The 13,557-nt window shown below is 39.1% G+C and overlaps 3 protein-coding genes across 4 annotated transcripts; 2 read left to right on the top strand and 1 right to left on the bottom strand.

The window, feature by feature from the left end:
* Nucleotides 1–288: 288 nt before the first annotated feature.
* Nucleotides 289–6,527, top strand: nostrin (nitric oxide synthase trafficking). Of its 2 annotated transcripts, none has more exons than XM_035604127.2 (16): nucleotides 289–439; nucleotides 624–709; nucleotides 811–894; nucleotides 1,113–1,175; nucleotides 1,264–1,345; nucleotides 1,427–1,489; nucleotides 2,509–2,607; nucleotides 2,699–2,824; nucleotides 3,303–3,401; nucleotides 3,505–3,630; nucleotides 4,050–4,158; nucleotides 4,309–4,397; nucleotides 4,522–4,647; nucleotides 5,677–5,932; nucleotides 6,024–6,113; nucleotides 6,203–6,527. In XM_035604127.2, exons 1-16 carry the CDS (start codon nucleotides 344–346, stop codon nucleotides 6,337–6,339), a joined length of 1,731 nt encoding a protein of 576 aa, XP_035460020.1. In that variant the 5' UTR covers nucleotides 289–343; the 3' UTR covers nucleotides 6,340–6,527. The 2 variants fall into 2 exon arrangements, with proteins under 2 accessions (XP_035460020.1, XP_035460021.1); XM_035604128.2 differs by lacking the exon at nucleotides 289–439 and adding an exon at nucleotides 447–523.
* On the bottom strand, nucleotides 5,941–11,522 carry spc25 (SPC25 component of NDC80 kinetochore complex). The gene is made up of 7 exons (XM_035604129.2): nucleotides 11,390–11,522; nucleotides 10,062–10,233; nucleotides 9,665–9,730; nucleotides 9,285–9,431; nucleotides 9,019–9,144; nucleotides 8,744–8,842; nucleotides 5,941–7,322 (listed from the first exon to the last, which is right to left on the bottom strand). Exons 2-7 carry the CDS (start codon nucleotides 10,210–10,212, stop codon nucleotides 7,198–7,200), a joined length of 714 nt encoding a protein of 237 aa, XP_035460022.1. The 5' UTR covers nucleotides 10,213–10,233; nucleotides 11,390–11,522; the 3' UTR covers nucleotides 5,941–7,197.
* A 947-nt stretch (nucleotides 11,523–12,469) lies between these two features.
* On the top strand, nucleotides 12,470–13,557 carry LOC118283014 (glucose-6-phosphatase 2-like). The gene is given in 5 exon segments (XM_035604636.2): nucleotides 12,470–12,519; nucleotides 12,790–12,903; nucleotides 12,981–13,102; nucleotides 13,191–13,253; nucleotides 13,256–13,557. Coding segments are annotated over 5 exon segments (651 nt in total).

Below are 13,557 nucleotides of genomic sequence, written 5' to 3'. Positions count from 1 at the left end.
ACAGCTGATTTGTAAAGGCTTTATAAAATGATTTACAAACCATACAAAAGCTCTGGTCACAATTTATAACCCGTTCATAAAGAGTGAGCTATTACAAAGTGGTTTGTCTGTTTCTTTTCAACATAAAAGTCCTTTTGATTTGGCTCCAGAGATTTGAGCTTTAAGTGGAAGATAAGCGCATGAATGAGCCTTTGTTTAGTAGTCATATCTTTCCCTTTCTTTAAACTTGTGGCAGGTTAACCTGCCATCCAGTTTGAGATTACATTTGTAGATTCTTTTTTCCCCCCTCTCACTGGAATTTTCCTTTGTTTGGTACACTGACAAAAGCTCAGGTGATTTCCGCATGAGGGACTCTGACGGGAAGGTGGTCAAAGTTCCAGGTCCAAAGTCAACAAACAACCACAGACTTAAGATGAGGGATCCTACCAGCACCTGCTCCGTGAGTACTTCTTCTCTTTTGGTTACTGTTAGTGCGCTCGAGTCAAAGTGTCATGTTTTTATCATCGATTTTGTTGAAAGACAGGTCGCACAACTTCATATTTACCTTTGTTTCGGTTTGAGCTGATTCAGGCTGTTGTTGCACTCTGGCAAAATCTCATGGAGTCTTATTCTCTGTCTTCCAGTATAACCAACTGTATCAAAATGTGAAGCGCTTTTCAAAATCTGGGGAGTACTTCTGCAAAGAACTTATGGCAGTTTTTCAGCAAAGGTAAGTTCAGAACAGCAAGGGCATTCGAACTTACTTGTAATGGCTACACTGGTTATTGTTTGACTCATCATTTCCATTGCTGTAACTTGTTCCTGTGGCAGGGCTGAGCTGGAGCTCACTTATGCTAAGGGACTGCAAAAACTTGCGGGCAAACTCATCAGGGCCTCCAAAGGAATGTCAAACAAGTAAGGGACAGTGCTAGAAATGCTTCTCGGCTCCGTCTTCTGTCTGTTTTGTGTTTAATGTGACCTCCTCCTGGGGACTAACTGCCATGTGGTGCACAGAAATAATGGTATTATGGAAAATAACATGCTCCGAGCAAGTTGGACAAGAGAGAAACACAGGTAGGTGTCAGGCTAATTAGTCCACAGCTCTAACCTTTTCCTGCCGACTCCCCACTCAGTTCCACCTACAGCGCGTGGTGTCATGTGTCAGATGAGATGTACTCAAGAGCAGACGCCCACAGGTAGTTTTCAGCCTGAGTTCACCTCATAATTGTGCCGGTCTACAGACTGTAAAGGAAGTTAAATACGGCCTTGTTGTTCTCATTCCAGATCATTAGGAGGTGCATTTCAGCAGGAGGCAATTCTGGAAATACGACAAGTCCTAGACGAGCATAATAAGAGGAAGAAGCCTGTATGTAATTTTATTCTTCATTATTAATTTCTGCTCTTGTTTCCGGGCATAACGTCTCTAACATTTGCTACATTTCAATAGCTTGACAGCGCCGTTGAAAGGAATGGAAAACTTGTTACTGCTAACTGGAGTGAGCAACTCAAGGTAAAGAATCTCCTTCCAAAAAGACAAGCCAGTTGTTATGGAGCTGCAGCAGAGATAATTATTATAATCCATAAATCCATGAAAGGTTTTTGTAGCTATAAAAAGGTAAGCTTTACAGTGAAGCCCTTACAGTATGTATAATGTATTATAGATATCTACATAATGCATCACGAAGCGTTATGTGGTATTAAACAGTGATAAGCCAGTAAGAGATGGACCACAGTACTCCACAAGGTCAATGATCTCAATAAGTTACAATCATTCATTTTCATTTTGCATGTTATACATGTTATAAAGCCTTATGAAAAGATCCCGGTACTGTCATGAAGTCACCACACCTTCTGCTTTTACAGAAAGCACCATAATGCTCAGATGACTGCACAGTATAACCGTATCTTAAATAGGTAGATTGATCACGAGGCACTGTAATGTTTTACTTTATAAAGTATTTTATTATATATTATACCATCCTTTAAATAACTTCTCACTGTTGCTTTGAAACATCATACGCTATGAAAGAGTTATGGACTTCATGCTGCAATATTAATGTATGATATTGTGTTGTGTAAATGTTATGGATGAAGAATTCATTGGAAATGTTACTGATTTTATTTCTGCAAAATTACTAGCTAACAAATAAAAAGCTTTGTCTTCATTTGAATTCTCATAAATGAATAATTAAATCAAATCAATCAAGTTCCCGAAGAGTTTATTTTGAAATCTCAAACAATAAAGGGTTTAACAACCAGTTCGTAATCTAATGATCGTTCTACCTTGTTACTCCTTCTTTATGTGACTTGGTGTATGTCATTGTTGCTTTGGAAATTCTTCTTTTCGTCAACCCTGATGATTTCAACAGCATGTAAAATGCAGTGCTTATCACTAGAAATAATAAAATGCAAAAATTATGCCTAAGATCTGATCTATAGCATAGTTAGGTGTTGAATGTAATCTTAATGCTGTTTTTTTTAGGGTTAGTCTTCATTTCTGCGACTGCTTGTGTCACTGTTCTGAAACAGATAAAGAAGAAATTAGTGGGACTAACAAGAGAACACGAGGCTCTGTTCAACTTTGTTGAGAACAATAGGCAGATCTGCACAGAAAAGGAGAAACAAAAGGTACAGCATCCTTTGTGGTATGTTTTCACAGAATGATTATTGTTGTCAGCATGGCCGCTAAAAGATGTTGTTCCCCTGTTCTTGACGACAGATGCTTAACAGGCTGACTAAGTCGGCAGAGGTGCAGGCTCGGGTGGACGAGGAGTACTTTAATGTTAACATGGAGGGTCATCGGATGAGGCTCAAGTGGGAAAACACACTGAAAAACTGCTACCAGGTGATGGAAAATGCTTTTCTATAGTTCTCGATTTTGTAGGTAGGAGTGTTTTAGCTGTTTGAGTGGCTTTTTGTGAGTGAATGGGAAAGTTCGGACTTAAGGACACCTCATTTAGGAAAAGAGTTAAACCAGTGAGCTTTTGGCTGCAGAAAATGGTTTACAAGCACCAGGTCAATCTACAGCTCAAGTGCTCTGTTTGGAGCTACAAATTACCAGCGTATTGTGCTATATCCTGTCCTCCCTGCGACACAAACATTTTGTCAGAGTGCAGAAAAGAATAACAGCACAGGGGGAACATGTTGACGGATTGCCCAAGGACATTTCAGCAGTACACTGTGATGCTGGCTCTTATTCATGATCTTTTAGTTAGTGTGCATTCTTTACAGTCACTGTGACCTTGTTTTCCCCCGTGTTTTGGGCAGGGGTTGAATGTGCTGCACAGAAAGCATCACAGCTCTACCTTCTGCCCTTTTTTCAGATCGTACAGGAGCTGGAGAAACAGCGAATTGAAGTTCTGTGCAACATTTTGAATAGATACAACCTCCACATGTCCGGTTTTGGCCAGACTCTTAAGCATGTAAGACATCTTAAAATTCACCATGATTACAAATGCACACTAAATCCCACTATGGATATTGTATACGTGTATGTACATACTGTGTATTTCCTGCTTCCCCCAGGGCCAAAGACAGATAGAACAGCTGGCCCAAAGGGTGGATATGGATAAAGACATACAAACCCTGGTGGAGGAAAACAGAGTCCCAGCTGAAGATAACAAAGCTGAGTTTTTGATGGCTGATTATTTTGTAAGTCTGCAAATTTTAACCCTCAGAATCTGCTGTTTGATTCTGAAGAGAGGTTTGTCTGCAGGCCACAGACTCATCCAGTAACTCACCCATTCAAAGACATAGCTGTCATCTCTGCAGGGGGTGTCTGTTTGATGTGAGCGTGCAAACTGCACATTCAAACATGTTCTCGTCAATTTGTGAACGGGCCTGACACGACTTATGTGTAGTGCGCTCAAAAGTATATTTACTGTCAATTCAATTCAATGGAATTAACCTAATTGAACAAAGGTGAAATGTGCAGAGATTGGTGAAGTAGCAGCAGTAGCATGTGTGTAAAAATGTCATATAAATACTCCACCAATCAATACAACACCAAGACCATGACAGTTACTGCGATGATGCGATAAATACACCTTATCTGTGTTCTGATAAAACAGGAGGAGGACAGCAAGTCGCTGATGGGCAAAGGCCGACGAAGAGAGGCCATCAAACTCAAACTCCAGCGTCTGGAGGACAGTGTAACAAAAACAAAGAAAGACTGTGAAGGTTATTTGAGTTCACTCAATAATGCATTCAAATGACAAAACATTTTCCCGGAGGTGGAAAGATAGACCCGTGACTCACAATTGACAGAACAAAGTACTGTCATTCAGTTGGTTGATGGTTTCTGAGTCACCCTCAACATTCTCGTTGCAGGAATTGAAAAACTGATGAAGATGTACTCGGAAAATCCATCATTCTCAAACCAAAAGAACCTTGAGGAAACCGAACAGCAGCTCGATGAGGTACACAGTGTACACCATGTGAAATGGGTGGACAGTGGCCTGTACAGGCGGATAATTTAAATGGGTCATAAATTGGAGTCGTGTTAGTGTTGGCTAATGTCGGGGATTTTTTTTTTGCCTGTAGAGCACTCTCAAACTGGATCTCCTCGAGGCAACTCACTACAAACTCTCTTTATCACTGTGTGAGTTAGATGGAAAACCCAAGTCCTTCCACCGATTCAGTGACAGCATCCTGAAATGGAAAGATAAGGTAAGACTGTTCCAAATATACTCTTCATCGTCAAGCCACTAATCATTAAACTGGCTAGAAAGCCATTAGTTAAGCATACATACTCAACCAGAAACAGACTCACAACACAGCGCAAATCAAAACTAGTAATTCTTCTTCAGTCTGGCAGAGCACAGACATTTTATAGGTGAACTTTGGTGCCATCCCTAAAAAAACCAAGGCAATCTATAATTTAAGACAATTGAATACCTTTTTTAAGGTCTTATATTTGTGAAATTTAAGACATGCTAAGACTTTTTAAGGACGAGCAGCTACCCTGTTGAGTTCCAACCAATGCTGATTTTACCTTTATCAAAAAAGGGATATTGTGAAAATGTGCAGTGCTCCTTGTAACAAGTTTTTTTTAATTCAAGTATTCTTCATTTAGATATTGTGGTGGAAATGCAGGATTTAGTGACTAATGACGATGATTTAAATTTGTTGGGTCCTAGATATCATAGGACGTTGATTCTCGACCTTCGTTGAATGATTTACCCCGTACAGCTCATTTAAGAACCCCTTAATCAATACTAGCTGTAGTATGAGAAACAGATAGTCAATTGGCAATTTGGTCTTCATTTCCTTTTTAGTATGCAATGTTGTATGATTACAACATCTATAAAACGCCCATTAAAATTTCCGAATAGTCAAAATTATTTTTCTGACCAACAGTCTGATCAGTAAATTATGAGCACTTATAACAGAGAAAAGCTAGCATTTTTGGTTTAATTGATGAACAAATCCCCCCCCCCCACCAAAAAAAAAAATTGTATCAAAAAAGTTGGTTGTTCATTTTTTGAACGCTGTTCATCTTCCCTTCTTACATGCTAACATGTTTGGCATCCTCTACCATCAGCCTACAAAGCTCAGAGTACGTTTATGGGTTATTGTTAGTAACTATACTTATATACAGCCACATGTAATGCTACTTGTATGTGTTTTCTAAATGTAATATGTCATATAATGACATAATGTTGATAAAACGTGATCCAAACCGTTATTCTTTTAAAGGACTGCGAGCACAGTGTTGTCCAACTGACTCGCCAGGTCAAACTCAGGCGGACGCCGTTCAGATCCCGACAGTCACTGAGAGCTTCCATTATTTACAAAGGACCGGCTCAGTTAGTGACACAACCGTCTGTGGAGCCTTCACGAGGTCCCGGTGACCAGGTCAACTCCACGTCTACAACACATGAAAGTGAAGCTTTGGAGTGTGGCAGCACCGTAACCAGAGCCCCGTCTCACACAACCGATGACAGAGGAGATGGTAAGACGTTTCCATGAGAACACAAAGATTTATTTCTAATCACGTGGATTTTTTACAATGAAATGACACAAAAATATTAACACTTTCAAAGGTCAAACATCAGAGTTTTGCAGTATAGGAAAATGCAAGGCCCTATACAACTTTAAACCTGAACAGGATGATGAATTGACTTTGAAAGAGGGTGAGTTTCATCTCAGCAACAGGTTTAGTAAAACGGCAGTAGAGGTCGACAGCATAACTTATATGATGATCTCTGTTTGTATTTCACAGGAGATCTTCTAGACATTTACACAAAAGAGGAGAATGGTTGGTGGTTTGGTGAACTTAATGGACAGACAGGCCATTTCCCATCAGGCTACGTTGAGGAGCTGCCTGTGTTAAGCAGCGTCAAATCATCTGATGCCTGATTGACAAGACGCATAAACAGCAAAAATATTCAAGTCACCCTGAATGAAGGAGATTCACCACTTTTCAAATGCACAACAATGAATAGGCAGAGTAGAAGAATCATAACAAATCAAGTGTATGTCTATCTACAGGCTAATATCATTGGTATTCATGGTTTTTTAATTGTTAATAAATTCAATAGCACTCAGTTTGCTGACAGTCAGTCTGATTTCTGTCACTGGTCTCTGCAGTTTATTTTTTAATTCTATTAGGATTTATACAATAATTGAAATTCTCATCATTTATGCCCCATTTTGAGCAGTCAAACTGAATAACTATGAAGACTTTAATAAATATGTTTTAATAATACATTTATATAATTAACATAAGAAAAATGGAGCCCAGGAAAATAGTAATATGAAAAAAATACAAAAGCAGAAAATTGTTTATATCAATATGTGAATGTTAAATAACTTTATTTATCCATACTTTTGAAGAGCATACTTAGGATCGTGAACTGATTTGAGAAGATAAGATTTCCACCAGATCGCCCGGTTCTCAAGGAGAAACTCCGATGTTTTAAACAAAGGCAAAAACTGCTGCTCAGAAAAAAATGACTTGTGCATACAACACAGGTAATTATGTAGTGACCAGTCCAGATTTTTTAGGGTGTTTATTATTGCCCTCAAAAGTGTATCTTAGATCCATATTCACACATAAGTCTGGATAATGTGTTACAGTATCATATTAAAAACTGTCCTGCTTTACATTTTACTTACTTTCAGATTGTTGAACATTATGGTCCTTCCTATTTACAGTAGTCCACATTGTAGCAAGAACATCTCTGCGTGGTTTTGTGTCCCTGCATCCCTGCAGTCTTAGCTGCGTGCCTGAGAGATAAACTCCTTTCTGACATTTGCGAGGAATGCTGGTAAGTTATTGGTCTCTTGAAGACGGCTTTCCAAGGCCGGTAAACACTCGAGCACGGGGTCACTGGACACGACTGTAGAGACAAAATAGTTGGGTAAATCTTATGGAACCGGACAGCGATGCTTAATAAGGCTGGAGAAATACAACCATAGAAAGTCTAATTGTTTAAAAAACTGTCACAGATAAATACAGGAGCCAACATAACAGATCGGCCATGGCCAGGAAAAGTTTATGCATGATTTATTATTGGTTTTGGTTCATGACCTGAATAGGGACAGTCATCTGTCTTTAAGAACAGAATGGGTGTGGGATCCCAATATATCACTGATTTGGTATGTCTAAGGTTAAATTGATGTTTAGAACTATATCTGCTGAATAGTGTTTAGACCCATAACACGACTGTAATTGATATTTTCATCTCATATAGAAGTAAAGTTAGTCCTATCACGAAGCACTTTGCTATATCGACTGCATTTATATAGCAATTTTCTTGAATTTATATTGTGCTTTTCTAGTCATATTCGCCCATTCACATTCATACAGCGCTTCTCTAAAACTCATCCATTAACAGACTGATAGCACAGGCATCAGGGGCAATTTGGGGTTCACATTTTGCCCCAAGTACACTTTGACATGTAGACCGGAGGATCAGACAACCAAGTTACTGATTAGCGAGCAACAAACTGCTTCCTGAGCCACAGTAACAATTTATGCTGAGGTTAGGGGGTGGACGAGCGGGTTGCTTGCTAATCAGAAGGTCGATGGTTTGATCCTCCAGTCTGCATGTTCACTGTCTTGGGGCAAGATTTGGGAGGAAATGGGCAAGAAACCATTGCCTGCTGCGCTCGGCCGCTACAGTTAAAGTTGACGATAGTTACTGAGCAATGAGAAGCTGAAGCAGAAGACCCGAGAGGAGCACTTTATAAGCAGTCTGTCTATTTGCATTGACGTAACATTGGTTAATGTTTTTTCTTGCTGAAAACAAAGCTCATAGAGGACACAAAAATCCTCTGCGTGCCAAACAGCAACAATGGCTACTGAGGAAAATGGATGTCTGTGATCATGTCACTTTTTTCCTACACAGAACTTTAACAGACTCATAAATTACTGTAGCCTCCATAGTACCAACCCTTTGTGTTTAATATGCAACCAGACCGTCTCCATTCTCAGGTGACAAAGTGCCACTTCCAAACCACAAACCAGAGTTCTGTGGTTTTAAATGTTTCATTGTAAAAGTGTCTCCCAAACTTCCTGACCTGCCAGTGTGGCTCGCTGTAAAAAATAGTGACGACTTCTGCTTTTGATACACAAAGAATATTTCAGTAGGATCAACTGAAAAAAAAAATCTAATATTAACAGTCACATCCTTTAAATGCAGAAGAGAAACTGGAATCAATAGAAAGGTTTCATAGCCACAACATCATTACAATTCATAATGATTCATACGTTTTTAATTACAACGTACAGTATAGGTGCTTCTGTGTTGTAACTTACTCTGGTATGCTCCGTCTTCTTTAATCCCCATTGTGACGACGTAGGCACTCTCCTGGTCTGAAGGGTTGATATTCCGGAAAACAAACTGCAACTTTTCACCTTTACAAGGACAAAAAGACACTTTCTGTAAATTCTGAAGTCATATTTGCTTGTAATTGAAAACAAGCCAGGGATTTACTCATATTGTATTTCCTATTAAAATCCCTTATTGTTGGTTGTAGGGCCATCAGTGGATGAAGAAAGATATGGAATATACATGTTTGTGTTTCACATACCTTTAACCAACTGAGTTTTGCCGAGGATTGTTCTTATCTCCATCCCCAAATGATCCTGAAAAACGAGTCTGGCTTTCTGGAGATTTCTCAGTCTGTCTTTGTTTGCTTTATTTTGAGACACAATTACTGAAAGAGAAACAAATAATAATAATAATAATAATAATGATGATAATAAGCGCAGGGTCAATTACTAAAACATTTGGATGTTTGAGTTACAAAAGTTTTGTGAGCTACAACATTGACTTAATGGTCAAATATCAACTTACACTCTTTTCTCTTGGCTTGTTCCTCTTTAAGTTTCTCTATCTTCTGAATAATTTCATCTTTTTGCATTTCCTTCTGCTGAATCTCAGATATCACTTCCGAAATATCATGTTGTTTCTCTTTCAATGATGAATTTTTTTGTTCCAAGTCTGGGGGACAAACATTGCATCAGTCCTTCAAAATAAACAACAGAGCTTTTGAAGCTGCATTACAATGTTAATATATATGCAACTTATTCTGCATATGATAAGTTTTAGTGCTCGGCCAAAAATACAGATGGCGTGGGGCCGATATCAGCAAATTCATTAATCATGCAAATAATGAGTTACAAATGAGTGTACGGTACAGATGCAATATTTTGTGGTCTACTGCAGCAACTCACCTATTTTGAATGTCTGTATTGTCTCAAACAGCATCTCATCATCCTTACATTTCTTTAAACACATATCTGCACCAAAGAAAAAAAAAGATATCAATAAACAACCATCCAAGTGAGCAAAATCTAGCACATGAGCAACTATCCATATCATTTTTGTACACAAAGACAAGATGATGTTATTTTTAGCCAGTGCAATTATACAGATGGGTCCGTTGTCAGTGTGTTTTTGTGTGCTTATGTCATTGTAGGAGAGAGAGAGAGAGGAGCCAGGAGGGGCTGGGTGAATCAATGTGCTGAACAAGAGAAAAGCTCTAGTGATCACTTTACTTTTGAAAGATTGAAACAAGCTTGGATACAAAAAAACAGAGCTACACAGTGAAATACATGGACAAAAACATACCAAGTGCAGACTTCACAAACTGTCTATGGGACTGGCACAGCTCTGTAGTTGTGTCCATTATCTCCCCATATGTTTTAAGCTGTTTGTTGTGGATCTCCTCCATTGCACCCGTGAACCTGACACTCATGTTTGGATCAGTGATGGACGTCATGATGCTGCGATGTCAGGAAGTCTGTGATAAAAACAACAGGCAGTACAATGGCCATTTCACCAGTGTATTCTTTTTTCTAATAATAAACCATTTGAGGCCAGTGTTGACAAAAATAAAACACACAATGTTTGTTTCCAAAACAGATGAACTGCAACCCACTTAATGTTAATACTATTGTTAAAATAAGGGGAACCTTCAATGATGCTAAACAAAAAGGTATGACATCAATACTCCTATCTGTTTCCATATATATTGAATGTATGTATTTTTATTTCAAGGTCAAGAAGTGCTTGGTATACAATTAGAGCTGCAAAGACTAGCTGATTCTTCGACAAAATCGATTATTATTTAAATAAGTTGGCTAGTCCTTTAAATCATTTTTCGAGCAAATATGCTAAAATTCTATGGTTTCATGTTCAATCAAATATGATAATATGTCACTTTTCCTCAGTCGTACAATGTTAACCTGTGCTCTGGGAAATTATGATGAACATCTCACTGTTTCCTCGTGTCTGATATACCAAATAATATATCGAGAAATTGATCGACACATTGCTCGATCAGGGAAAATAACCGTTGGCTACATTCCTAGATGAAAACAACAACAACAACAACAATAACTGCGATACAGGGGCAGCAGATTCATCTCAATGGAAACAGAACAAGCTCTAATGATCTAATCGAATTGGCGAGTAACGTTAGCGGGTCTACTCCTGTAGCACATTATAACTGAGTAGGTCAACAGGTTGACGTTAGCGTTAGCTAGGAAACATTAGCAGGTTGACGTTAGCGTTAGCTAGGAAACATTAGCAGGTTGACGTTAGCGTTAGCTAGGAAATATTAGCAGGTTGACGTTAGCGTTAGCTAGGAAACATTAGCAGGTTGACGTTAGCGTTAGCTAGGAAACATTAGCAGGTTGACGTTAGCGTTAGCTAGGAAACATTAGCAGGTTGACGTTAGCGTTAGCTAGGAAACATTAGCAGGTTCACGTTAGCGTTAGCTGGGAAACATTAGCGGTGAGTTAGCCGTAGATTCCCCACAGTTTACGTTACTTACGCAGCAAAAGACAACAACTGGCGCTTTTACAAACTGACAACGAATGAAGTCGGTCCATTTACATTTGGGTGTAATGTCAGACACGTTGTTAGAGAACATAAGGACTTAACACAATACTCACAACGTCAGCTCGTTTTGAGTCACGTCTTCTTACTGAAACAGTCGTTATTTTCAAAATTCGGCGGTCTGCACACAAGAGGCGGGGGCTGTTCTTCTTCGTTGGTGTTTGTTGGAGGCGGGGACTGAGTACCGGAAATTACGTTTTATTGCTTTTCTTCCGCTTACATGTCAACTATTTACAATTCAGAAGCACCTTGTTTTCATTTTTTTTTTTTACCTAAATAGAAAATATCCCATTAGTTTAAGTTGCAATCTGCTTTAAATATGATTTATTTTCTGCTATTTTTTAATGGAAATATTACCCCAAATATCACCCCCATGTCTTTGCTGCAACTTCACACCACCCTGTGGTGAATTTGAGGAAGTTCAGGTGGGTTCTATTCCTACTCCTCAGCAGCATCAGGTAAAATACTGTGGAGCAAAAAACTATAATTTTGTGTAATGCTGATGGTTTAGCAAAGATTATTGTAGATTTAACAAAAAACTAATGGTGACAGATCTGTCAGTATGTGGATGCCAGATGGACTGTGTTTTTCAGTTGCAGTATTATGGGAAGCCCATTTTGGGAATGAGAATATTAATGAGGCTGAAAGGATCCAAGGGGTTACGTGGGGCACTGTCTGTTTTAGTGTGTACAATGGCTAATATTTAACAATTGTAAAAGCAATGGTCTGTAAAACGTCTAATGGCTCGCCTGGTTGTAAACAGTTTTTGTAACACGTCTCAAAATGCTGAGCTCTCATGACAAGGGAACATTATTTTATTTCTTGTGGGTTCAAGGTGAAGAACTTGAAGGTGTTGCCATGGTTCTGTGAAAGTATAAAGCTATCTGAGGTGTGAAAAGGGTTCGTGGTGCTTTGTCTGGAGCTGGGGAAGCAGCTGTTGCAGGCGTGCCCACAGAAACGGAGCTTCGGATGGATTTTGCCCACAGCAGCGGGATACTGTTTATACAGCACCTGCAGAACAACTACAGGCAATATCACAACGTTCTCCATTTCATGTCAACTGTGGGTGAACCCTTGTAATATTTTCTCAGTTTATTTCCCCCTCTGGTTCCATCTCAGTCATAATTTTGGCCGAGATGATATGGGTGTCTGTTATTGGAGACTGGCTTAATCATATTTTCAAATGGTAAGCCAACTTTCAGGTTAATATTTTACCTTAGGAGCATTTTTGTGTTTATAATATTTAATGTGCTACTTGTTGTTTTTTTAGGATTTTATTTGGTCAGCAGCCTTACCGGGTCCAAGAAACTTCTTTCTACCACAAAAGTTCATTCCCACATTTGGAGTAGTTTCGAATCACGTGTGAAACAGGACCAGGTGAGCATTGTGTTTGCACTATACGTTAACTAATGCCACTGAAAGCAACACTAACATTAGTGTTTCTCTCTGCGGGTAGCCCATCTGGTCATGCCTTAGGTTCATCCTGTGTGTGGTATGTGATGATCACCTCCGCTCTCAACTTCACCAGGCCTTCCTCCAGTACCACATCTGTCCAGATTTTTTTTTAGAGGTGAGCAGTTGTATTGTACCATTCCATAAAATGAGTAGTTTCTTCATTACTGATTACGTCTAAATATGACCTTCCAGGTTTCGTCTCCTTAGGTCTGGTCTGTTGATGTCTTTTTGGGTCATTCAGATAAGCGTTCGCATCTCCAGGGTTTTTATTGCAACACATTTCCCACATCAGGTTAACCTCTGTCTTTTAGCAGGTGAGTTCCATTTTTTACATTCACAAACACACAGTCTGTTGTATGTAGTTCATAAAAGATTTAATATTTGTTTTTCAAAAATGTTCAGGTATGCTGGTTGCTGAGGTGTTTGATCATATCCCTTCAGTGTACAGCTCAAGCTTGAAAGTGTACCAATGCTTTTTTCTCCCTTCGCTGTTTGGTGTTATCTGCTATTCAAAGTGATGGACATTGATCTTCTGTGGTCAGTTACTAAAACCAAGAAGTGGTGTGCTAACCGGGAGTGGATCCACCTCGACACCAGCCCTATACCAGATTTAAGCTCGTGTGAGGGAGACTCATGTCTGCAGCTGTACGATTTCATCGAAATGTCCACTCACATTTTTTTTAAGAGTGCTTCAGTGCCCCTTGGTGTGGTTGTCATTATTCCTTACTGTGTTCATTTGTTGATCGGAGAGGAGGACATTAACTCTTAG

Source organism: Scophthalmus maximus, chromosome 14, assembly GCF_022379125.1.
Source record: "Scophthalmus maximus strain ysfricsl-2021 chromosome 14, ASM2237912v1, whole genome shotgun sequence".
Taxonomy (NCBI): domain Eukaryota; kingdom Metazoa; phylum Chordata; class Actinopteri; order Pleuronectiformes; family Scophthalmidae; genus Scophthalmus; species Scophthalmus maximus.
Note: the sequence above shows the minus strand (reverse complement) of the source record. Positions and strands in the feature narration are given on the sequence as shown.

Bases quoted from the DNA above. Each gene is read 5' to 3' on its own strand.
- nostrin (XM_035604127.2), top strand. From the start codon at position 344: ATGAGGGACTCTGACGGGAAGGTGGTCAAAGTTCCAGGTCCAAAGTCA. The intron at 895-1,112 runs GTAAGGGACAGT...CTCCCCACTCAG, and splicing joins TCCAAAGGAATGTCAAACAA to TTCCACCTACAGCGCGTGGT. The intron at 4,159-4,308 runs GTTATTTGAGTT...TTCTCGTTGCAG, and splicing joins AACAAAGAAAGACTGTGAAG to GAATTGAAAAACTGATGAAG.
- spc25 (XM_035604129.2), bottom strand. From the start codon at position 10,212: ATGACGTCCATCACTGATCCAAACATGAGTGTCAGGTTCACGGGTGCA. The intron at 9,731-10,061 runs GTATGTTTTTGT...TCTTTGGTGCAG, and splicing joins GTTTGTGAAGTCTGCACTTG to ATATGTGTTTAAAGAAATGT. The intron at 7,323-8,743 runs GTAAGTTACAAC...TTGTCTCTACAG, and splicing joins AGAAGACGGAGCATACCAGA to TCGTGTCCAGTGACCCCGTG.